This window comes from Diceros bicornis, chromosome 29, assembly GCF_020826845.1.
Source record: "Diceros bicornis minor isolate mBicDic1 chromosome 29, mDicBic1.mat.cur, whole genome shotgun sequence".
Taxonomy (NCBI): domain Eukaryota; kingdom Metazoa; phylum Chordata; class Mammalia; order Perissodactyla; family Rhinocerotidae; genus Diceros; species Diceros bicornis.
Window position 1 is genome coordinate 461,409 of NC_080768.1, and position 26,209 is coordinate 487,617.

At 51.3% G+C, this 26,209-nt stretch overlaps 1 protein-coding gene across 5 annotated transcripts in view; it reads right to left on the minus strand.

The window, feature by feature from the left end:
* The window catches only part of ERICH1 (glutamate rich 1), a 95,742-nt gene that overhangs the window by 17,455 nt on the left and 52,078 nt on the right, over nucleotides 1–26,209 (minus strand). The window contains exons 4-6 of one of the 5 annotated variants that reach the window (XR_009215995.1): nucleotides 14,867–15,409; nucleotides 12,158–12,352; nucleotides 188–339 (exon numbers count right to left, since the gene is read on the minus strand). Coding sequence is in view for 4 of the 5 variants with exons in the window: in XM_058524878.1 (XP_058380861.1) it covers nucleotides 8,361–8,434; nucleotides 12,158–12,352; nucleotides 14,867–15,409 (812 nt within the window). In the remaining variant the exon portion in view is untranslated. Of the gene's footprint in view, nucleotides 1–37; nucleotides 340–8,018; nucleotides 8,435–8,486; nucleotides 9,656–12,157; nucleotides 12,353–14,866; nucleotides 15,410–26,209 lie in introns of those variants that run through there. The other 4 variants (XM_058524879.1, XM_058524878.1, XM_058524881.1 and 1 more) reach the window with 4 other exon arrangements.

Here is a 26,209-nt window from a genome sequence, read left to right on the forward strand (position 1 = left end):
CTCTCGCTTCCCTCCCCTCCTTCCAGTAACACCACACACTACGATTCTTTTTTCTATTTAATATGTTATCATCCATTAGTACCACTGTTTTCTTTGACGCTAGAATTATTGCAAATTTGGCCGGTGGGAGACTTCAGGCTGGCTCCTCAGTCATTTTGATGAGCGTTTTTAAATTCTGAGCACTTACTTGCTTCCCGAACAAGATACTCCAGACTCGCCTTGCACTTTTCTGGCTCCACGTCTGGAATCAGCCGTTTCTGCAAGGAGCCCGGTAATCTTAGACCAGAAGGGTCTGAAGCCTCGGTTCTCACACTTCTGGTCCCAGGATCCCCTCACACTCTGAGAAATCATCAAGAAGCACAGAGCTGTGTCAGTGTGTACGTGCCTATTAGTACTTCCCAGGCTAGAAATTAAAATGGAAACTTAAAAATATGTCTTCATTCATTTAAAAAGAACAAACCACTTACACGTTAACATAAATAATGCATTTTAGTGTAAAATACGTATAATTTTCAAAAACAAACTCCTTAGCAAATTTATTTCAGAATGGGAGGAGAGAGTATGTTAGTATCTTTCCAGATCATTATGGGTGTGTTTACACAACAGCAAAGCTCAGCACATATAGTTTCTTAAAGGTTGGCTGCAACGTGGAATATGAACCACATCAGTAACAGCGAAGGACACGGGTTTTCCAAAATTCAAGTTTTCAAGTGAAAATTTGAATTTTATCACCAGCAACAGTCAGTATGCATTACACAGGCATAGTCCATTACGTACAATGTACGTACTACATGTACATAAAACGCATGTGTGTATATGCGTGTGTATATCTGTGTGGGTGTGTGTATATATTTTATTCTAATTGTTGGAGACGTACATTCAGGATGAACCCCTGGAGGTGGGTTCGAGAAGCGGACTGCCAGGGCAGAGTAAACGGCCGAGTGGGTCCCCAAGTCCTGAGTTACCGCCCGGGTGCTGCACCGCGTCCTGTCCGGCCGTGGGAACATCCCCGTTCCCTCATCAGCAAGGCTGCCAGCTGTCAAGCTTCTGAAGTCCTTCCCAGTCTGATCTGCGAGGAAGGTTCTAGCAAACTTCCGTTCTGTGCATGTTTCCCTCCCCGGGTCAGACAGTCGAGAATCTCACGGTTATGTTTTTCTGAGTTCTGCTTTTCATCTGCATTGAAGACACTAGTGTGAACCTCCACTGAAAAACTGCCCACTTGGGTTAAAAACAGGATTAAACATTTGAAAACAATGACAAGCCCCTCGCAGAGCGTCTGTGCCCCTCGCCCACACTGGCAGTTCTGTGAGCAACAGAGCTGGTTTACAGAACGTGCCGGAGCCCCTCCATCCAGACGTCTCCATCGTCCCCGATGTGCAGACGCTGCACCAAGTTCCATCTTCAGATGGACGTATTTTGGTGCACAGTCAAGTGTTTTCTGTGTTTATCTTCATACCTCACATGTGTCTCCTTCTCAACATTCACTGAGTTTTTCTCTCTCCATTGATGAAAACGTCACAAACAAATAAAACTGTAAACATGTTTAAGTCCTATGGAAAGCATTTCTGCACTTTGATTAATTTGTCCCACCCGACAGTCCTCAAAGGAAGGACAATGTGAGAACCAGGCCGTGCTCGGCCACGCTCAGCCACGGCACGCGGCCACGCCCTCAAGCGTCTCATGTCTCAGGAGCGCCAAGCACACAGTGCGAGCCTCACGGATGCAGCCCAACTTGCTGGGTAGAGACTATGAGTGTGTACAGGACGTGTGTGCCCGTGAGGACTCACGCCCGAGGGTCAGGAGAACCTCCGCTGTCCCCTGCAGTTATGACCACAGGGAGGGGGGAAGCAAAGGCTCGGGGCCGGTCATGGAGGCTCCACTCTCGGGAAGTCACCATGCGCACCTTGCACTGTCAGCATGAGCCAGGGCCCTGGTGCAGGGGCTGCTGCATCACGGCACCCCTCCAGGCCGCCTCTTCTTGTGCCTCCCGTGGCGTCACGGCGACTGAGCTGGGAGCAACCAGAGGGAACTCTGCCTGCTAGTCTCTCTTTCCTCCCAAGAGCACAGCCGTGCCTCATTTGAGGGGGTGTCCTTTTCAAAGTCTGCTGCCAGCAGCTCCCCACTGGTCCTGAGGGGAGCCCACATCTGGGGTGGGTGGCGGGGACTGTGGCCTGCTCCCCTCCCCGAAGTGCTCCCCTACCCCCACTCCTGATCCCCGGTGCCCTCTGCCTGCTTCTGTCGTCACAAGCACCTTCTGTGCCTTCTCCTCTGCTCCTCTTCTGGGATTCTCTGCCCAAGAGCTCTGTGCCTAAGACCCCAGCGTCTACCCTCAGCTTAGACGGCGACAGGGCTCCCAGGCCGCACCCCGTCCTGGACGAGCAGGAAAGGTCCTCGCCCACACCTCCGGGACATCCGTTCTCTCACTGCCGCCACTCCCCAGTCTGCCTCCTCCCAGGGCGCCAGCTCTGCGGGATTCATGGAACGTTAGCCCCACCTCGCAGTCTCCACCTTGCAGTCTCCGCATCACAGGCAGACTGACTCCTCACCCACCTCCTCTCACAGGGGTCGCTCACCGATGGCTCTGGGGGGTCCCGGCCTCGCCCAGGCCACGTGCCAGGGACCCTTCCTCCTCATTTATGCCCCAGGGAACCGGGTGAGGGGGTGACCCTCATCCTATAAGAGGGGGCAGGGCTCTCTTACTTCAGAGACTAGAAATGTGGTTGTCAATGGGGGAAACCGAGGCTGACCTCATCCTGACCTCTCGGGAGGTGAGTAGCTGTGGTCGGTTGTGCCCCTAGGACGTCGGGTGTGGGTTCCCTGGGCGTCACAGCCAAGCCCCAGAAGGATGGGGACTCCAGGTGAGGGGCTGAGCTGAGAAGAGGCCCCTGATTTGCTGAGGGAGACTTGCCCCCTCGGCCTCCTGGAGTGTGGGCACCACCAGCCCCAGACTCCCTCCATCCTCAGCCCTGAGCCCCAGCACTCTCCTGTCTCTTCCTCTGCTAACTGTCCCTCCTCCTGCTAAGGCCTGAACTGTGCCCCAACACTCGCATGCTGGAGCCCTCACCCCGTGGGGACTGGATGTGGAGACGCGACTCTAGGGAGGTGATCACGGCTAATTGAGGTCTCAGGGCTGGTGTACCTGAAGGGGGAGACCGCACGAGGGACAGCCACGTGAGGACATGGGGAGCCAGGAAGAGGCCCTCACAGACACAGCCCTGCCGGGACCTCATCCCAGGCCTCTGGCCTCCAGGACCGTGAGGACTTGGTGTCTGTGTTCCAGCCGCATCTGTGTACCTGACGTGGCTGTGAGCTGTGGACGCCAGTTTCTTTGTGGGCTCATCCTTCCTCCGCCTCTCCTGACTGCTGGCCTTCCCACGGTGCTCTGCTCGTCTCCGCGCACCCCCATCCTGATGGGCCACCTCACGGGGGCTGCACGTCTCGGAAGCAGAGACTGCACTTGCTCTTCTTCACCACGTGCCGTCGCGTCTTCTGCTCGCACTGAAGAAAGTTCAGTAGAATAATCAGAATACGGGCCAAATCTTACTAATGAGCAAGCAGGAAATTCTCATTTTTGTCAGTTTGTCAAAGCATCCTCTAGCCAATAACAAGGCTATTAAAGTCAGCTTTTTTGTGATTAGAGCTGAAGTGGGGTGTTTATTCTAAAGCAGACTTCCAGGGTGGTCCTAGGATTCACACACAAAGTCTCCAGGCCAGTGGACGACCTGGAGAGGCAACATTTACAGACTTTCCTTCCCCAGACGTCTTCGGTGGTTTCTCACGGCGTTCTCTGGTGGCCTCGCTGTGCTGACTGACTCAGACGGGCCGAGCGGCTCTGGGTCTGCCCCGCAGAAGTGCGCTTCGCCCCCGAGTCCCCAGGCTCCTTCACCCGCCAAGTCACCCTCCCACAGGACCAGTGACTTCCACCCTCACACGTGCTGCCTGAGAACAGACTTTCTCTTAAGCCGCAGCACAATCGTCCACCCTCACCCTGCACAAGGTGCCGGGTCTGCGAGCAGCCCCGTGAGGCTGAGAGACATCTCGGAGGGCGGGCACCAGGCAGCTCACCTCACGTGAGGTTTGTGGGGCTCCCCGTGGGACAGGCGACGTCATCTGTCGTGTGGAACCGGGCACACCACTGACCCACTGACCCACATCTCCCCGTGTTTCCCCGCCCCGTCCACTGGTCGGCTGGGACTCAGCACGAGTGTTGATGCCGCTGGTGATGTAATTTCTGGAAAGGTGGACAGTTCGTGTCACAAAAGGGAGTACTGTGATGCCCCACACACAACAGACGGTGGTGTTCCTGAAATACGCAGAGAACACTGCAGTTGTGTGAGCACTACCTTGTGTTCAGATGTGAACAGAGTTGGTTCTGAGCTCAGACCGTTGTAAACGGGTTTCTCACCTGCTGAACGTTCGGTGGAGTATCTGAGGGTGGAGAGGCATCTGGGGAAAGAGCTGTCCGCACGAGGCCAGACGGCTGGCATCCTCGCCCCTCCTCTAACCCAGTCGCCGTGACAGCCACAGGCCCCAGCTTACAGGGCTCCCCTGGGGGTGGTTCCACCCCCACCCCTCGGAGAACTACTGCAAGGATCCTCTAGGAACTAATGTTTCTTGTGAAGAAAGATTTTTACAAAGTTCAGAACCTCCATTAACATCATTTCAGCTTCTTTTCCTTGAACAAGTAACTTTTTGCTTGTTGAAATCAAGTAAAATGAACCGTAATGCCCTTTAGTTTTAATAAACATCTTTGCTTGATTCTTTAGTTATAAAATTCTTCCCAACTATCGGCGTGGCTGTCACCTACTCAGGCTCCTGATGCTTGAAATGCCTGTGATTCCAGCAAAAATTAATGATCTTTTTTTCTCAGTGGTGGGATCTGGGGGGTAACACTTTACTTTCTTATTTGTACTTTTCCTATTGCTTTGATTTTTAATAGGATGAAAACAATATTTCTTAAAAACAATAAACAAGATACTCTGAGCCTCTGGGGAGCCCGGCCTGGGGAACCCGTGCAGCTGAGGGGTCTGGAGCTCCCCACAGCCTGGCCATCGGGTGCTGGGCACTGGCCCCCAGCTGCCGTTCACACCGTGGTCCTACAGGCCCGAGGGGACTGGGGCTCCCCGGTGGTCTCAGCGTTGGCTTCCCTGGTCTGTCTCCCTGGCGCGCGCTCTCTCTCTCCCTGCCATCTGGCCTCTCCCGGGCGCTAGGCCCCGTCCTGGTCTCCCTGGCACTCTCTCTCTCTGCGGCTCGTCTTCTGTTCTGCCTCACCCGGGATTCGCTCTCTCCCTGGCAGCGCTCTCAGTGGAAGGTCCTTCAGAATCCATCCGTGCCACGGCCTCTATCACCTTTCTCTGAAAAACCTCTGTGGCCGTGACAGACCCCTCAGGCCCCAGCTGTGCCACCAAGTACAACACAGCCAGTTTTGTTGGGGACAATTTATTGATGCTCCTTCACTCACTTCCGACCTGCAGGTCGACTGTTCCACTCTGGTTAGTCCACTTGGGGTTCGGCCACCACTCGCCCACGCGTGGCAATGACACAGCAGGCGGGCCCCAGACCGTGAACTGGGCTGTCCGCTCCTTGAGGGGAGGCCACACTTTGTCCTCGCCAGTGCCCCACATGGTCTGGAGCCCCTTTCTGAATCACAAATGATAAACACATCAATTACATGGGGCCACACTTACGGGATGATCAGATTCCATGGTGCTGCCAGTACCCACACAGGCCCCTTAAGGACTCACAATACCCTAAGAACTCCCTGGGCTGCACTTATCAAACTTACAATAATCACACAGACGCTGACGTCTGTCTGCCTCTCCCGCCAGCTGTGAGCCTGTCTTTGATCCCGTTTGTATCTTCAGCGTCCAGCCCAGGGCACCCAGAAAACAGCTCTTGAGTGGGGACCTGAGGTCTCAGTCCTCCTGTGGAAGGTCAGGATGGCACTGGCCTTACCCAAGCCACTGAAGAACATGACAGTGTCTGACGCGAGCATGTCCTATGGCGGAGGTGCCATTTGGACACGTGCAGTGTGCCTCCTCTGCCCTGGGGCTCGTGGTGTCATCGCCAGGTGGGTGACAGGGTCTGAGTTTACACCACAGACACTGGCTGTTTCCAGAAGCAGGACAAAACCATCGGCAAGTTGGTGAGGCTGAGTTTGACGTTTGCCCGTGAGGAGGGATGGTAGCGGGGTTGGCATCAGGGATGTGGACGCTAACATTCCATCACTTGTGGGCGACAGTGACCGTGGTTAAGATCCAGGCAACGCTTCTCCATCCGCAAATCGGGTACGGTGACAACTGTTAACACCAGGACCGATTCTTGTGAGAACAGGAAGATCCCACGTGTAAGGAGCTCATCCCACGCCCAGCACAGCAGGAGCCGGTGCTCCCGCGTCCTCCTCATCTCCATCAGGGACACGACTGAGAACCAGGTGAGGGTCTACGTTGCGGCGAGAGCCTCGAGAGATGAGAAGCTGGGTTCCATTGCAGCGTCTGTGAGGACACGCAGACTGGGCTGCCCTGTGACCCACAGACATGCTGACGGGACGCTGTTCTGTGACAATCACCTGGGACGCTGGCTCCTGGCAGTTGCCATCAGCTACTGTCTGCGCTCATGCTGGAACGTTCTAATCCCCTAAGAAAACATTTGTTACTATAGGACAGGCACATCTCCAGCAAGGTTGGTGGTGGTTAAATCTGAAGAGGAGACATTCCTGGGGATAATCTCTAGCAAGAGGGCCCCGCGCTTCCCCGGCCTCACGAGATGTCCGGAAAGCAGACGTGGGACAGAAACGTGACTCTGGGTTCACGGAAAGGCCCCACGTTCACAGGGGCTTCCACTTCGCCGTCTTCCCAGTGCTATTTCAGAATCCCCACTCAAGGGCACAGGAGGGGTGTGTCATAGGGATGGAAGCTTCCAGCAGGCTCCCTCAGGGAAGGGAGGGTAGCATGTCTGAGCCCCACATGGCTGCGCAGGGAGAAGCCGCCCGTCCAGCGACAACTAGACTCTCAGCGTGACCAGCAGAAACCTGAGTCCAGAGACCGTCTGCACCCAGAGAATAATAAAAATAACAGCAGTGAACTGACTGCGCACTGAACACGTGCAGGCGCCAAATTATGTATCCAAATACCAAAACATGTAAAGAACTCTTATAATTCAACAACAAAAACCAAATAACCCAATTCACCAACAGGCAAAGACTCCAACAGGCATTTCTCCAGGGAAGAGAACGACGGATAAGCACATGAAAAGATGCTCGACATCACTCATCATTAAGGAAATAGACACCCAAACCACCACGAGATACCACCGCACACCCATCAGGATGCCTGTTATCAAGAAAGAGGAAAGGAACCAGTGCTGGCAAGGATGTGGGAGCCGGCACCCTCAGCCCTGCGGTGGGGACGGAAGATGGGGCGGCCGCTGTGGACAACACTCTGCAGTCCCTCAGAGTTAAACACAGACTTACCACTTGACCCAGCAAAACTCTGCCCCAGGAGAAGTGAAAACAAACGTCCACACGTTTGTTGCTGAATTTTGTACGTGATGTTCACAGCAGCATCATTCCCAACAGGAAACCTGCCCATCGACAGAGGAATGGATAAAAGTGTGGTGGATATGTGAGACGGGACATCACTCAGCCTTACGAGGAATGACGGTGGTGATGGGTGCACAACACTGTGAGTGTACTTGATGCCACTGAATGGTCCACTCAGAAATGGTGAAGGTGGTGAATGTTGCGCTGCACGTACTTACCACAGTAAGAAAGTATCTCCGCAGACAGAGCCCGTGCCCTCCCACAACCGACGGTGCTTCAACCTGAGCAGCACTGGAGACCGGTGACTGCCCCCACCACAAGACAGAAGAGCAAACAGCAACAACGGTGCCCGATGTCATCCTCAAGGGGGAGAAGAGGGGAGAGGAAGGAAATGACAACTCCCACTAGAATCCAACTACCTAAGCCAGAACTCTAACATCCACACAGCTTTCTTTAAACAGAGACTTTCAGATACAAAGTGACTTAAAACTTTATAAAAACATATAACAGCTTCAAACTATACAGTTTATGCAGTTTAACAGAATGTCCATTTTCAATTTTTACAAGAATTAGAAAAACAGATCATCATGTAGTAAATTCTCATTTAAAGTCTCAGATGACATCTTTCCATTATGTGTAAATACACAAATAAATAAAATGGCAGAAAGGGCCTCAAAGTCATTGGGGATTGGATTACAGAGAAAATGCAGAGAAGAAGTCCATCTTCTTTGTATATAGCAATCAAGTCTCAGCCCATTTCATATTTGTCTTTTATATTTTTGTGCTAAATGTTAGCTCCTCTTAAACAGATGTACTGATTCTATTCACTGTTTTTCTCAGGAAGGATATGTGTGATCCAGTAATTAAAGAAAGCTGAGACGACGTTGGCATGGTCTGCAAAAACAGAACAAAACAAACAAACAAAAAAAACCAAAACAAGAAAAATTATGAATTATTTTGTAGATAGTAGCCTTTGAGCCCAAAGTAAACCCTGAAACAGTCTAAAAATATGCAACTTTTGTATAAAAATGATGCTGATGGTGAAATACCACACTGTGACTCATACATTATATGACAAATATGGCAAAAAAAGATGGATAAATTCTGAACATTTGTATTTTACTTGGGTACGAGCCCCACAGGTTCACAAGTTCTATTAAACCTGAACTTCCTAATGTCACAATGCAGTATCACACGGTCAGCATCCGAGCTGAAGGAAACCACACACGAACTGAAGCGGACTGGGAACAGGGTGACTCCACGGTGGACGACGCTGCAGGAGGTCAGAAGCAGGATTCTAAGTGAGATGAGGCTGCGCACGCACAGCACCGAGCTCCAGGAAAGCCAACCACCTCGTGGCTGTGCGTCTCTGACCCGCCCTTCTACTGTGTCAGGGCAGAACTCCAGCCGGGAGTCAAGACTCTCCTCAAGGGTCAGGCTTCACGACCTGCAAGGACGCTCGTCACGTGCTGCCACCAGACCTGCGTTCACACAGGACTTCTGCTCCAAGGTCATTAACCCTGAGAGCGCCCCCCCGCCCCGTCTGCTCAGATCCTGCTCCCCGGAGCTGCCCTCCGGCTGCTGACCCTGCTTCTCTCCCGAGCCGGGCGGGACGAGGGCCTGGGGACCGCCCATCCCACACAGAAGCCCATGGCTAAGGCCCCCGAGCTCCCTCCTCTGCTGGGGCCGCGGCCTGCCCTGCGTAGCCTCGTTCCCTCGAGGGAGGACGACAGAGCCTCGCTCACAGGCAGCGAGCGAAAGGGCACCAGCTCCCACAGCACCTTCACGGTACGTGCAGCGAGAGAAACGCCAAGAAACAGCGGCTCTCCCTCACGGTCACCTACGCAGGTGCATGCATGATGGCACGTGACATGTGGGGGCGGGGGCAGTTCTCTGACCACCAGCCTCGTCCCAACACTGTCAAAACGCACACATGCCTGAGACAGGTTTTCTACATCCCAGGCAAACGAGTCGTCCACGAATCAGAAGACATAATCGCCGAGCCAGCAGAGAGAAGGGGGCGACAACGGGGAGAGAACACGGCGCCCACCTCAATGCACTGCTTCCGCGCTCGTCCACAGATGAGGAGGGGCAGCCCTGCTCAAACCTCGGGAGCTGGTTTCAGGAGAAAGAAACCATTTCAAAAGGCTACACCATGATACCCGCATTAGACACACCCGACATTGAAAACAAAGCTTCACCACTTACGAAATTCTATCTTACAGAACACCTGGACACCAGGAAAACTACTTCACACGTGAGTTCTGTCTCCACCAGCTGCTCACGGCCAACGTGCTTCAGACAGAGCTGGTCCAGTGATTTTCATAGAAGAAACTGAGAAGCATTTCTGCTCAACCCCACTCGCGCCCCAAACTCTGATGCACATCAGAGCGATGCAGGAGAAAAGTCTTCAGAGTGAGGAACACAACAGAAATTCAAAAACTTTCAAATGACTTACTTTCATCTCTCATAAAAACGTCATATTAGTTTAACTCAATAAAATTGGCTTTTTGCAACTTGAGATGAAACTGTATTGTGGAAATCTAAATCCTGAATGCAGCAGCCTGACAACCAACAAAAGTGAGGGGAATATGGGACAGTGCAGGGAAACGGCAGCTCCAGAGCGGGCTCCTGGCCCGTGACCCGGCCCCCCTCAGCAGGAGGAGCTCTGCCCGGCTGCTCACAGCCTCCCCACCTCACCAGTTCGTCCTCCTCTACGGGCTGCTCCCAGCAGCGGCCAAACCCGCTGCTGTTTCTCCCGTTTTAAAAGCAGAGGCTCTTGACCCCACTTCCCCCACAGGGCTCCTTCCTGCCTCCCTCACCGCCGCTCCTGACGACGTGGTCTCGGCGCCCGACCTCCTCTCCCACTCTCTCCAGACCCCGCTCTGACACGGCCTCTGCCCCTGCCCCCGACTCTGCTCTGTGAAGGTGACCGGCCAGTGACCGCCCCAATTCTCGGTCCCTACACCTGGACGTCCAGCAAGCACCTCGAATTCACCCTGTGCAGCACCAAGCTCGGGATGGGTCCCCGACCTGCTCCTCCGACAGTCCTCCCTGCTCCCCGAGGGGCTGCCTGCCCAGGCCGAGACGTGTCTTGTCTCTCCTGTCCCTCCTCTGGTCGGCAGTCAGCTGACGCTGTTGATTCCACCTCCACGGCCTGCCCACCTGACCTCACCTGGGGCAGCGACCTCTCTCCAGGTCGCTGCCCTCCGCCCCCGCCCCCTCACTCCAGTCTGAACTTGACAGCGGAAAGAGCTGGCTGGGAGCAGGCAACCCTGTCGACAGAGCGCTCCGGGAACCCCATTCCTCTCAGAGTTTGAGAGCCCACAGTCACCATGCCCCCAGGCCTGGCGCCTCTTCCACTCCAGCCTCTGCCCCACGCCCCTCACTCGCTCCGGCCACACGTCCCTCACTATCCTCAACACTGGCCATGCCCCGTCTGAGAGCCCCTGCACTAGTCTGCAAGGGGACCCCCTTCTCTGCTTCATTTTCTTCTCTGCAGGCTTCTCTCTAGGAAACACATGCCTTACTTATTTTTCTTGCTCACTTTCTGTCCCCCCAGAACGTAAGCACCAAAGGGCAGGGTTTTCCCCTGCTCTCTTCACAGGAAATCCCCCCAGCTGAGAACAGGGCCTGGCACGGGTGGATGAGACATGATCTCCTGACAAATAAGCTAATTAACACACGGGTGGGACAGCCCCTCCCGGTCCCCAGGCAAAGACCTCCTCACCTTAAGAAGCACAGTGCTCACTATTCCTGCCTACACCTGCCGATCACACCAGGGCCGGACTGTAACTGCCTTACTGTTACTTAGCTGGAGTTGACGTCTGGCTTTCTGACTCTTCAGCTACACCACAGGTTTCCAGGATGGAGACCACGCATTACACTGATTTTGAGGTTCCCTCAAAGTAACCTGCAGCATCGCTTCCATCCACTCATTCACCTGAAAACCTGCCAGGGGCCCGTCCTGGGTCGGGCACGGAGCTCTGCGCAGTGGTATGCAGGTAAAGGGCTTCTCCAAAAAAGCCCTGATTCCCGACACCAGTGTCTGCGGGTTTCTCTGGCCTAAATATTACCCCTCAGCCCATTTCAAGCTACCAAGGTGAAGTCACCACCCACGGCGCTGGGAGACACGAGCACAGGGGCTCCAGCACGCCCCAGTGTGCACGGATGGTACCCAGTAAAGGCTGAGTGAGTCAACAAAGAAAGATCACCTGATAACTCAGCCCTCTCTCCAACTGTAGGGGTTCAGTAAGGCACACTGAGATATCTGGACTACAGAACGTTTACCTTCCACCAACCCAGCAGAGGAGAGGGAACAAGGAAGAAGAAATGAATTCTTTCTTTTCTTTCTATTTAGTAACGCAAGTTTAGCCCTAAGAGCTGGTAGCTCACCAGTCTGGAAAATTAGATGCGCGTGCACTTCTGCCTTTATTACATGAAAGATTTTAATAGCAAGCAGAGACAAGCCGCACATTCCTCGGTGGGACTCTGTTCTTTGAGCCGTATGCGCATCCTTACGTTTTCTGATTCCTGACTGTTCGGGGGAGAGTGCAGGTTTTCAGAGCAAACCCAGACAGGGGTGTCTCAGGCAGCACAGAGAATAAACGTACATACCGGGCGGCATCATGCAATGTTCTGGGAACAGCTCCAGGGCACTCTTCAGTCTTTCAGTATCTTGTGAAAGTAACAGCGTTTTCATGTGATCCAGAATGAACACATCTGAGGGAGACAGGCTGTGAGTCTCAAGATGTTTAAATAGCTCCTCTGTGGTTTCCATAAAGACAGCTGGGTCTGAATCCTTGGAGAAACCTAAACAAAGCCAGGGGCATTAGAAACACACCTTTATTCTCATTCTCATAAGCTGAAGACGAGCTCTCATCTCTTAAGGAAAGCCTCAAACATACGTTTCTACTTAGAACGAGATGTTTGGGACATGAAAGCCACCAGGAGAGACACTCAGAGAACTCTGACAAGCAGACGACAGCGGGAACCTGGCATCTGTGCACATGCACCTGACCCGGTGAAACAGCGTCCCAACAGGACACGTGGCTGAGCCGGGAACGGCAGTGGGACAGACAGGAGGCGGGACCCCGCTCTCAAAGCGCGGCCAGCGTCAGCCAACAGCAGGAGCACGGCTGCCACGTCTCGCACGTCTGGAAACCACGAGAACGAGGCCCTGGCTTCCACGCATCTCTCGTCTCTGTCACTGGTCTGCATGTCTGCGTCTTCCACGCTCCCTCCTTTCCTCCTTCAGCCTGGACTCCCCCTTGGCCTGCCTCCACTTACTCTTTCTCTTTTATGCTGAATCTAATCTGCCGTTGACACTCATCTTTGCATTCTTAATTTGAGTTATTATATTTCTCAGGTCTAGGATTTCCATTTGGTTATCTTAATAGATTCAAATTATCTGGTGAAATTCTCCAATTTTTCATCTTTTCTCTCCATTTTCTCCCTATTTTTTTGAACATCTTAATATCAGCTATTTTGAATTTCTCGTCTGATAACATCAGTATCTCCCACACTGTGGTGTGTCTCTACCGCTCTTTTTCCTCCTGGTTTTGGTCATATGGTCCTGTCTCTTGGCAAGCCTGGTAAGTTTTACTGAATGAATGTGAAAATTTGTAGTGGTCTTGGCTAATGATATGTTCCTCCAGAGAGGGTGTCCCCATGCCCCTGCGCAGCAGGTAGAGGGTGGTCAGTGCGATCCGTTCAGGGACTGAGCTGACCTCAGGTGGGCTGCGTGTCCGGCAAGGGATCATCTGTGCCTGGCCCGCCCTTGCTCCGAGCACGTAGCCCTCTGTGCTGTGCTCGAGGGCTGGGTCAACCCTTGTCCGCTCAGCACTTCAGTACGCAGTCTACCAGAAAGCCCACCATGCATGCAGAAGCGCTCTGCATGCTTTCTTACCTTGCACCCCACAGCGGAGGATGGGGCAAAGGTTTTCAGGGGAAGAGTGTCTGGTTCTATTCTCTGGCTCTCCTTTCTCACTAGGATTGGCCGGCCCCTGGGCTCCCCACTTCTCTCTCTCTAGACCTGAGAGACTGCCAGCTCTGCTGGTTTGTCTGCCTCTCAGTGCTCAGCTGGGCCCTCTCCCTGGACCTCACCCAACAGCCCACACCCAGAATCGGCAGACAGCCTGAAGGAGAAGGTGGCTCGTCTCCTCATGGGTCTCTCCTCTTCTGGGATCTGTCCTCTTAGGAGCTTTTCCTCAGTTGCTCTTAGATTGCTTCAACAGATACATAATATATATATATTTTTAATCTGGTTTTCTAGTGTCTTGGCAAGAGGGGTTCTCTGCCACAGCTCCTCCGTCACACACAGGAGGGATAACCCGCTGAGACCTTTCTGAGCCCACCCTGCTCTGCAGTGCATGAGCTGTGTCTTCCTGTCAGTGTCATCCAGGTATCTGGGAAGTGTGTTTTCAATTTGTTAATACGAAGTGCTGATGGACACACTAAGAGGAAAAGGTTAAAGTCACCTGTGACCGTCTTCTGGGCTAAAACTCATTAATAATGGTATTTTCACATCACTGTTTAAATCAGTTCCTTACCCCCCAAATTATTATAGAGCCAATATTTTTCGATCTTGTTCCTAAGAACACTGTCAAATGTCTTGCTGGAATGTGGATATACTAAACCAGAACTTTTCCCTGACTCTACCAGGAACGTCATCACAGTGGGAAAACAGCTTATTCTGAGTGCCTGGCTCCTGGGGAAACCATGTGGGCTCTGAGGCAGCACCTACTTCCTCCTGACCCTCAGGTTGGCTGTCAGAAAAGCTCAACACACGTGCGAGGAAGTGTCATCCGTGAGAAGAAATCTGCTTCTATTTTTCATCTCCTATATCAACATACATAGTTGCTCAAAGATGCTTTCTGAAAGTCTTCAATCAGCAAGTTGTGTGCAGGAAAGTAAAACAAAGTATGTTCTACAGGAGATAGCTGCGCTTCTCTGACTTCTCTACCAGCTGATGAGACGAACATGAGCTCACCACAGCCTCCAATCTGCATTATCTTTTCTCTAGAAATACAGCTGAGAATACCAACATATTCCAAAGCTGGATTTTAGAGGCATAGGGACGATGAGACCAACCACGCCTGGAGTCACAACTCTACTGTGGCTGTGTGGTTTCTCCTGGTCTGCCGTGAGCAAAGGCCTCTAGATCTTTGGTGGGGAGAATTTAAATATTCTGATTTTTGCCTCAAAACTAATGATCTATTTTGAATATTGAATATTTTAATATGTCTTATATTTTAAACATCTAAATATTTTATTATATTTGCTAAGTGAATGCCATTATTCAAAAGAAAAACAGGAAAAACATACCATCATAAAAATAAATTTCTTCTGTTGATTTCAAAAAGTTTAGGATACTATCTGCCTTTTCATTGGTACTTTTAACGTCTTCCTCCTCAGCACATGTGACACCTTCCTCCTTGGTGCCTTTACCATCTTCCCCCTTGGCATCTGTAGCACCTTCCTCACTGGCGTCTCTAACATCTTCCTCGTTGGCCTCCGTAGCGCCTTCCTCACTGGCGGCTGGCACTTCCTCCCCACTGGATTCTCTCACGTCTTCTTGCTCGCTGTTGCTCTCCTCAGGCTGGTACATGAAGTTGACACCAGAGGCTTTTGTTAGTAAGCCAGCTGCTTTCTTCCTCCTAATTTGCTGTTTCTTTTTCAGTTTCCTTTTTTTATTTTTGCTGATTGTGGGGCCATCTGTGTGCCATGGCTGCGATTTTTCTTGTAAAAGACTCTCTTGTTTCTCTAATTCTGCTTGTTCTACATGAACATTATTAAGAATTTTAAATTTTTTCTTTGATTTATGCTTTCTAATTCTTCTTCTCTTTGGTTGATCATGAGGATCCTGATCTATAAGAAAAATTCAAATACAACAATTTTCTATATAATAGAACCATAACAAACAAATAGGCTCTTATAATTAGTAGAAAGGGAATTTAAAATATTTACTTCAGTGATTCTCAACCTTATCTCAACTAATTATACTATCAAGGGCCCTGGGACTTAGCACAATAAATTAACAGCCTACTTGTTCTTCAAAAAAGTCACACACAGACATATACACATTCACTGTTGTGATAGTCATGATATATGGTGTATTTGTAAAGATATAAGAGTTGTTGCAATGTTATTGGCAGTAAAATTTCATTCCTACGGCCTTGGGGAAAAAAACATGAATTCTTATATTCTTTAAAATTTTACTTTAGTATCTTCTAAGAGCTATGTGTGTGAGAATAAAAAATAAATCCGATGACTTGCCCAAATGAATCAGCAATAGGTCACACCTGGAAATGAAGACCGAGTCTGGGTTCTCGGTCAGCAGAGGCTGGAATACAAATGAAAGAGGCCACTGGTGTGTTGAGAAACAGTTAACAACCGGCTCTCTGAGTAGGAAAGCCTGAGTTGTCACTACCCACACGACAAAGGTCTCAACGAGTGAGCGGCATCAGGAAGGGTCGACAGAAGAGGTGGGTATGGACATGAGAGAAAGTACCACCTGTAGAAATCCCGCACTACACCCGAAGTATGTCTGCACACAGGCTGTGTCTACACCACACCCTTCTGTGTCACTGCCGACACACGACCCTCCAGGCTCTGCTTGAACAGACCCAGGACGGCAACACTTGCCCTTGAACCATGCAGTGGTTTCATTAACAATTCTCACTTTTAGGAAGCTCTTTTCAGATGTTTCTGAGCCGCATACCACCTATCACAGATTATCATGAGAAATTAAATAATGTGTATGAAACTTGTGAAACACCGTATAAAGGCAAGACATTATTACGCTAAATAAAAATCTTTCTCCAAAATTTCTACTTGAGGGCTTTCATTCTGCCCTCTGTATTAGACAGACAGTGTCTGGTTCGCCCTCCACGTTGCAGTTCTTCAAGGTAGCTTTCGTCTTTCACCTGTTTTCTCGACAATGCTGCCAGCGCAGAGCCGCAGGCAGCCACGCGATCACGAGCACGAGAAGTGGAGCCTGCCAGCAAGGGCGCTCTCGGAGCTGGTCAATAAAGGCTCTTTCCTCCCTGTGCTGGACACGCGAGTGTCGACGCAGCCTGGAGTTGGCACCACATCCCGCTCCCCTTGAAAGTGCACAGGTGCGGAACAAGCACTAAAGCTCGTCTCCGCATCCAACACCCACCGCCCCCAGCCCACCAGCTCTGTGTCATCGTCCAGTCAGACACTGCGTTCTGGAAATGGTGACATTTCACTACTAAGTTTTGAATAAGAATTCTCATTTTTTCTCGACAACCACATCCACGAAACCTTCTTCTACTCTGAACTTGGTGTGAAGCCAAAATTACTCCTCATAAAATCATGACATAAGATTACTGTCTAGTTCATCTCCCTCCTCAGTCCCAGTAGATCACTGAATACAGTATTTTCTGTCTCATCTGCAAGTGTCCATCAGGTTGAGAGCCCGGCTAAGTACAGCCGACAGATCGAAGCTGACACACGTATCTCTGAATAGCCCACCCTTGAGCTGCTCTTGTAAAATATTCATGTTTGAAAAATGACCACCAGTTATGGATTTTTTTTTATTTCCAAGGTTCAGTTAAAAAAAATTAAATTTCTCCTACTGTTGTCTATTCAAAAAATACATGCTTGCCTTTGCTTGCCTTTATTAATCCATAAGGTGTTTTATCATCTCAGAGTAAACCCACCAGGAACCAACACGCAGACCCCTGGGGGTACAGCCTGGCCCTCCACTGAGAGCTTCCCTCATTTACTCTTCAGGTCTTTGCCAATACGTTCCTTCTTTGCAGGCCCTTGCAGCCTGGCTAACTGCCCATTTCACACTCTGGCGTAGTTCTCTGTGTAAGTGGTCAGACTACAGTATAGACTGCTGCCCTGCTGAGAATGACTACACTCTTGATCTGTTATTTTAAAAGATTATAAAACAGTGATTTACGAAGTGGCAGGTGGCAAAAAAGGCCATAAAACGTTAAGTATATCACACATTTTCATGTAAATATGTGCATGTACTTTTAAGACACCAGGAGTCCAGACCCAGGTTTGGGCTGTGGTCATTGCTGGATGGTGAGTAAAGGCTGGTATTTTTTTACTGTACTTTTCTGATTTCCAACTTTAGAGCATGGAGAGGTACTGCTTTCATAGCGAGAAAAACTTATCATTTCAAACTTGATGAAATCATGACATCTCAAAACATATGGGATCCCACTAAATTCTACTTAATGAGAAAGTTATAATCTTAAATATAATCAGGAAAGAAGAAAGGCTACAATCAGTGACGTAAGGTAGAAAAACAGCAGCAAACTAGTCCCAGTGAAAGTAGAAGGAAAGAAATAACAAACAAGAGCAGAAAATAAAGAAAGCGAAAACAACACGCGAGAGAGATGAACCAGCACTGAAACTCGGAAGGAAGAAAACGGACGGACAGCGCGTGACCGGACGGGAGGAGAAGAGGAGAGAACGCTGAGTGTCAACGCACATCCTGCAGGCGATTAAAGCTAATAAAAGGACACTGTGAACAACTCCATGCAAATAAACTAGACCATCTCGTGAAACGAGAATTCTGAGAGGAGCACGCCTTACCAAAGCGACACGCGAGGACACAGAACATCTTACCAGTCCCATCTCCATTTAAAAACTGGAACCTTTACTTAAAAATAGTCCCACACAAGAACCTCAGGCCTTGGTGGATTCCCCTGTGACTTCTATTAAACGCCCAAGGACAAAATAACAGCCAACCTACATACGCATTTCCAGAGAACTGAAGGACAGGGGCCAGTGACCGCTCACTCCGTGAGGGCCACATGACCTTCATCCCAGCTCCTGACCAGGACACCACAGGACGGGAAGGTGCGGCCCAGCCCTCTCATAAACATCAGCTCAAGAGTTCCACACAAAAAATTAATAAACGGACTCCAGCGATACAAAGTATTTAGTCAATCTTAATACCAATACATGATAAAAACTTGAAGCAAACTAGAAGGGAAAGGAAAATTCTGAATCTAATACAGCGTACCTCCCAAACCCCATGTGGACACCACAGCTAACGGTGGAATACTGAGGTCAGAAAAGAGACAGGTGCCTGTTGTCATCAGCTGTGGTCACCTCTCTCCTGGGGACACCAGAAGTGCAAGGTAAGAAAGAGAGAGAGAGGGTATAAGAAAGGGAAGGAAGAGATAAAACTGTCATTAACCACAGATGGCACTACTGTAAACACAGAAAATCCACGAGATCCTGTAGGTGAACTGTCTGTCCACAGGCGAGCATGTAAATAGTGGAATACTATGCAGCAATAAAGAGGAAGTGCACCAACACACATGATAACATGAATTGCAAAATAATGATGAGAGTGAAAGAATCCAGACTGTGCCCCCCAAGAGTACAACCCACGTGATTCCACTCACACAGAGTTCTAGAACATGAGAGCTAACCCGGAGCAGCAGACAGCAAGGAGTGCTGTCCTAACGGAGCAGCTCCAAGGCAGGGCTGTGGGGCAACCGTGCAGAGAGACCCGGGGCACTGAGGATGGGCCTGATCGGGGTGCAGGAGCAGGCTGCTGAGGGGAGCTCCGGCCATCTCCAGTTTCAGTTTGCATGCACGGGGTTATTCCCACTCCTGCATCTTAAAGTTACTGGGTAGCAGAGGTTTCTAACGCTTCTGGAAAATGACGTGCTGTACAAAACACCTTACATATGAGCTCAGGAGGGAACACAACACACTCTAACCCTGCCTTGTTTAAAACATACGCAGCAGGGCCAGCCCGGTGGCGTAGTGGTTAAGTTCCCACGCTCCACTTCAGCAGCCTGGGGTTTGCGGGTTTGGATCTTGGGTGTGGACCCACATCACTCCTTGATGGCCATGGTGTGCCAGCGACCCACATACAAAATAGAGGAAGACTGGCACAGATGTTAGCTCAGGGACAATTTTCCTCAGCAAAAAAAAAAAAAAAACACACACCTACAATGGCAGTGAGAGCTCCACTGTCAGTCACACATTTGCAACTGAGAAAAAAAGATGTTTATAAGTAACTTTCACACGAGATGAAGGAAGAAAGTTTCCTGGGGGATTGGAGTTAAAAGAAGAAAAACCTCTTGGACCGGACGTAGGGCAATCATAACTTAGGGGAAGGAAATTTAAAGATAATGTGAAGTCGTGTTTCCGACTTGATTTACAGTGACCTTTCTCAGGTGAGTGCTACCAGGAGCCACAGAACTCGTCTATTTCACAACCACTGAACTTTCATTTACTCAGACATACCCGTTTCTTTACATGATGTTTTTCATTACGTTGCCCCGTTTCTTGCCAAACCAGAAACATTTCTTAAACAAGAGCTGTATTTCCAGCTCGCTGGAAAGACACACAGGACGTAAGACACAGTCACACACCTAACAGTCTCCAGCACAGCCTCATAAGAGGGGGCTGGTCCTTGCTGGGCTGACCACGAGAATGTCCTCAGACTTAGGAAAGAACAGATTACCACAGGGAATGACCTGCCAATAAGAAAGAAGGCTGCAGCACGGCTAAATTCTGAACCATCTGCGACAGCACTTTCTCCAGGCAACAGTACCAACTGCAGAGATCCCAACAGCCACTCGTTTGGGATTTAAATTTCTGATGCAAATACCCATGAATAAAGTATGTCTATGTGGGAAAAGAAACCGATTAACCACGAAAGTATTGATTTGGTTCTTTCTTCTGATTTCCTAATCAGACGAGAATTTTAAAATTTTTTACTCTCGACCTTTTTAAAACTTCTCATAACCTTGTACATCCTAAATACTTCTTGACGACCTCTGAGTGGGCTATTTCCTCAGTAGCCTGAGGAGGAAATGGAGCTCACTGCTGAGCTCCATTGCATGGGAAGCTCCGCCCCTGCATGGGAAGGCAGTTGTCTGCACCGGGGCTGCAACCACCGTTCCAGAGCCCACCTCGGATGTGCAGGCCACGGCCGCAGGGGCGCAGGAGGAGGGGCCGTGGCTGGGGCACAGCTCCCGGGGATGGCATGGGGTGCAGCCGATGGAAGGAATTCCCGCTGTTGATGACAGCCGGCATCTGTGTGATGTGTCAGAGCCACCAGTGTGACTGGGGACTGAATTTTAGATTCTGCCTCAGTTAACTAAAATCGACATGTGACAGCCACATGCGGCCAGTCTAGAGGGCAGGGGCTACGACACGTCCACCCTGGTCACCCCAACGTCTAACAGGCCGGGGAAAGACGGAGGGTTCGATGGATGTTCGCCGCATCAGTTAAGGGACATATTTGCTCACACACTCACATCTGTTTCCTGTTTGGAAAGCACGAAAGAAACCAATTAAAGCTCAAAAGTCACCAGGTGAACTCTCAGTCCTACCCAGCCAACCAAGCCCACACTGGACTCGTGGAAATCAGCGTGAGACAGAGGGAGACCTTGGCGGTGACCTGGTGATGGCAGGTCGCAGGATTCCTTGACTGCACATAAAGGGAAATTACAATCAATCTCATTTATTTTCACCTGAGCCCTTGAAGGCAGAATCATAAAGTACTTTGTTTCTTTTTTAAAAAGTGACGGATTAAGACTTCTGCCCGTCGTGTCTCAGAAGCGCTGCTGAAAGGATGTGGCCTTGTGCTGGGACCAGGGCTGTCCTGAGCCGAGCCTCTGGCTGCAGCCTGTTTCATTACCCAGAGCTGGGAGCCCCACCTGCCTGGTTTCTTCACGTCTCTTTACAGTAAACACACTGCTTCCGAACATAGTGCTCAGATTACAGAACTAACCTGGCGTCCTGTGAGAATCGCAGAGAGCTCCCGGCACATGACGACCGGGTCCAAACCCCGGCACCAGAGACCGGACCCACCTCCGCGCAGCTCCTGCCCCCACAAGGCCACGGCCCGGGGATGCCCCTGCCTGCTTCGAGTTCCTGTGTGAAAAAGCGCAGGGCTGCCCAAAGAATGTGCTTCACTCTCCCTTACCTCGCCCGTCACCTCTGTGCAAATGGGGTGGCGCTCAGCTCTTCCCCTCCGTCTGCAGGGACGGAACGAAACCTGTCTCACCACTGTTAACTGAGTCCGGCGTGCTTGCTCTGCCACCTATAAAAACGCAGTCACTTCACGAGATTTCACAGACCAAACAGAAGCACGCATGAAAAGACAGGCAGCAGACACGCCCCGGACGACGGCCACGTGCAGGGCCTCCAAGGGGACGCAACCAGTGACCGCGCAGGCCTCCCCGAGACGCAGTCAGACGCCAGCTAAACTGGGAAGGAAGTCCTCCCTGACCTCACGGTGCAGCTTGCAGGCCCAGCACTCACCACAAGGTCGTCATCGCTCCTGTCCCCACGGCGCACTGCGACCAACTTCTCCGCAGCGCACCCCGCAGACTCCCGAGTGGCCTCCAGGTGCGACTGCTGAGGACGTGGCAGAGACGGGACGGCTCCCTCCCTGTGGAGCTCGGGACCTAAGCACCATCTGCACCAAAGGGGTCACCACACAACACTTCCCACCCAGAGAGGGGCCACCCCACCCAGAGAACAAGACCCATCGCTGAGACTTGGTATCAACACGGGCCACACGCAGCTCGCAGCAAAGGGCACGGAAGGCCAGCAGGCCCTGCCGGGGCGCTTGGCTCTCAGGGAGGCCGGGCTAGGGTGAAGGTCAGGGGACTGCCGTGCCCTTGAGGCTGCCCCTCCCCACTGACAGGACCCTGTCGTCAGCTCCCACAGATATAACCCACACCTTCCAACTTTCTGTTTTAAGCTTTCCTTTCACATGGCTTTTGCTGCAGCTGCTGGGTTTTTTGTTTGTTTATATGTTACAGGTAGAACTCAAAAACTCACTGAATGCCCAACTAGAATACAGAGATTTCTTGTTATTTATGACATTACAAAAGAAAAAGCTAATAGAGAATCTTTACACACCTCACAGGAGTCTCAGACTTTGATGCAATGGTTTTCAAGGTTGATGCTCTTCTCAATTTAAATATCGAGATAATACTTTTAGAATTTTTTTTTGAAGTTCCACTTAAAACTGCACAATTTTCAAACTACAGGACTCACACATGCAGCCACAGATGCTACATGTGTCGCCCGTTACGAGAACATCTCAGGAAACACTCAGCTCCCAGCGTGAGAGAGGCAGACTGATAAACGCGTGCACAGTGTTCTTCAGTGTGACCTCAGGCTGCGGTCGCACCGTTCCATTCCTAGGCTACAAACTGCACTTCTCTGCCTGCGATGACACAGCGATGACAGAAAAAAGCCTTTTGCATGAGACTGAATGGCAGCACATGTGACGGAATATACATGTCTGTTTATGAAACGGGAGGAGAGGACAAAACAAAGCAGGGCAGAAGATCTCATTTCATAAATTATATCACTAGTTTCAATTTCCATTTTTAAAGAAATATTTGCCTTCTTGACATTATGCTATGGACTTCTTGACGGGTAAATGCTGACCCTAGAGCCATACGGAGGAGTATCCTGGCACCAGTGTCCACATCCCAGCACAGGCACATGTTCATTCACAGACACTGGGGTGCAAGGACCGGTGGGACAGCAGGGAGATGGACTTCGCCTGGTGGACGTTGCACCGAGGGCCAGGACCCCGTGAGGAGGGAACAGAGGGCATGGAGTCCTCAGGGTGGCTGACTCCATGGGAGGGAGTGTGGGGACCCCGAGAAGCGGGCACTGAGAGCTCCCTGCCATCCTCTGAATCCAGGTTTCATCAGAAAACTGCACACAGAGCCAGAACATAAAGGCACCAGAAAGGAAAGGGGATAAACGTGGGCACACAAACAACGGGCAAGGGGTCGGCACAGAGAGAACCATGGCGGGGGTGGGGGGTGGGGACGTGACCCCGGATCAACAGATCCCGACTCTACTCCACAGTTGGGTCAAAGAGCTCATTTGTAATCAGCTGCTAGTGCATTTACACATTTATTTCTGTGCACGTATTAGTGCAAGACACAGAGTTAGTACAACACTATCCTCCTCATCAACAGTATTCACATGAATGAATGTATGAAAACCATACAAGCTGTCATCTACGAATTATCTAATGAAAAACTGTTAAGTAAAAAAATTATAAAAAGAGACATAGGCTTATCCACAATGCCTATCCGATAAAATCATCTTAGAAATTGCTAAAAATTGCTAAAATGAGATGATCGCCACAGAGTGACCTGGTGCTGTGCTGTCTTCCCCAGAGCGTGGGAAGAAGGGCAGGGCGTCTAGCCCCCCTCTTCTAAGGAGATGGTTCCACGAGTTCTGGACCACCTTACGAGTAGGCAGCGCACTTGCGCCCACTCGTTACCCTCAGGAGGGGCCTGAGGAGGGAAGCAACAAGGCCGGAGCTCTGTGTGCAGGGAGCGCGGTCCGGCAACGCTCCGCAGAGGCGGTGAGAGTGGAGGGCTGAGAGGGCAGCGCCAGTCAGATGGCGGGGGGCGGGGTGCCTGCGAGCACATAAGGGGGATCTGTGGAGGGCACTGAAGACAAGGAGGTCAGGCACACGCATGCCTAAGACCACCTGCGACCGCTGGGTCCCAGAGGATGACACCGCTGTCACGATGTGCCTCGCCACCTCCCGGGTTCCTGGCCCTGGCCAATGGGTCCCTGGCCCAAGGGAGCCATGGGGTCGAGTAGAGGAAATAGCAAACCACAGACAGCCCCATCCCCCTGACCATGTGGTGACCAAGGACAGGCCTTGAAGGACTCAGGTGGCCTCCTAAGAGGAAGACAGTGGCATAAACAGAGAAATGGCAATTGTCAACAAAGAGAGAGATGGTTGGCAAGAGCAGGAAGGAGGCAGCCTGTGCGACCAGAACGAGGTCATCCCACAGTCGCCACAATGACAGGCAGGCCTTTCAGCCCCGGCCCACCTCCCGCACAGCCCTGTCACATGACCGATCCGTGAGGGAGCTGGTGTGGTCTTGTGTGCGAGCACCACTCCAGGACAGGGCGCGGTGCAGGGAGGGTCTGCGCTCATCTCCCCATCTCCCCCTGGGGTCCAGGATGCTTCTGCAGATGGGCCCTGCTGACTGGGGGTCCCATGTGGGTGTGCTCTTCAACATCTCTTCATTATTTATTTGCATTAAAATAGATATCTAAGGCAAAAGGGAAACGAAATTCCCACCTAATCTCCTTGTGTGTGCACACGAATGTACCTCATGTAAGTTAAGGGGTTAAATCATTAGGCGACAAGGGTGTAAATGTTTCATGTGAGGCAGAAGTCTTTGGTAGATTATCAGCATTTAAAAACGTTTAGCGGTCTTTGGGGAAACTGCTTGGAATTTTGGGGTGAGATGTGAACTTATTATTCCCCAATTAAATTAATGGACTATACTATCATGCTACTTAAAACTTTCTATCCAAGCCCTTACAAGTATGGATTAGACTTGGAAACAGCTACACCTCTCCTTCCTGAGAGACTGTGGATGGGTTTTTAAATTCTCACTCTCTCCCTCGCACCTTCTGCCAACAGGCTACATCCACCTGCGATGCCACCAGAGTGCCTCTCTTTCTCCCTGGAAGAACCCTTGAGGGTGGGGGCAGTCTTGTTCCTTTTACCTCCTCTAAACTCTCTGGAGCAGGCACTTCGGGGGCTGAATATACCGAGGGCCTCAGGGAGTGAGCATCACAAGAAGTCCTCTGCCCTCACCTGAGAGCATCACGAGGAGAAGTCCTCTGCCATCACCTGAGAGCATCAACGAGAAGAAGGTGCTCTGCCCTCACCTGAGAGCATCACGAGGAGAAGGCGCTCTGCCCTCACCTGAGAGCATCACGAGGAGAAGGCCCTCTGCCCTCACCTGAGAGCATCACGAGGAGAAGGCCCTCTGCCCTCACCTGAGAGCATCACGAGGAGAAGGCCCTCTGCTCTCACCTGAGAGCATCACGAGGAGAAGGCCCTCTGCCCTCACCTGTGAGCATCCCGAGAAGGCCCTCTGCCCTCACCTGTGAGCATCTCGAGAAGGCCCTCTGCCCTCACCTGTGAGCATCCCGAGAAGGCCCTCTGCCCTCACCTGTGAGCATCTCGAGAAGGTGCTCTGCCCTCACCTGAGAGCATCACGAGGAGAAGGCCCTCTGCCCTCACCTGTGAGCATCCCGAGGAGAAGGCCCTCTGCCCTCACCTGTGAGCATCTCGAGGAGAAGGCCCTCTGCCCTCACCTGAGAGCATCACGAGGAGAAGGCCCTCTGCTCTCACTTGAGAGCATCACGAGGAGAAGGCCCTCTGCTCTCACCTGAGAGCATCACGAGGAGAAGGCCCTCTGCCCTCACCTGTGAGCATCCGGAGAAGGCCCTCTGCCCTCACCTGTGAGCATCTCGAGAAGGTGCTCTGCCCTCACCTGAGAGCATCACGAGGAGAAGGCCCTCTGCCCTCACCTGTGAGCATCTCGAGGAGAAGGCCCTCTGCTCTCACCTGAGAGCATCACGAGGAGAAGGCCCTCTGCCCTCACCTGTGAGCATCACGAGGAGAAGGCCCTCTGCCCTCACCTGAGAGCATCTCGAGGAGAAGGCCCTCTGCTCTCACCTGAGAGCATCACGAGGAGAAGGCCCTCTGCCCTCACCTGTGAGCATCCCGAGAAGGCCCTCTGCCCTCACCTGTGAGCATCTCGAGAAGGTGCTCTGCCCTCACCTGAGAGCATCACGAGGAGAAGGCCCTCTGCCCTCACCTGTGAGCATCCCGAGGAGAAGACCCTCTGCTCT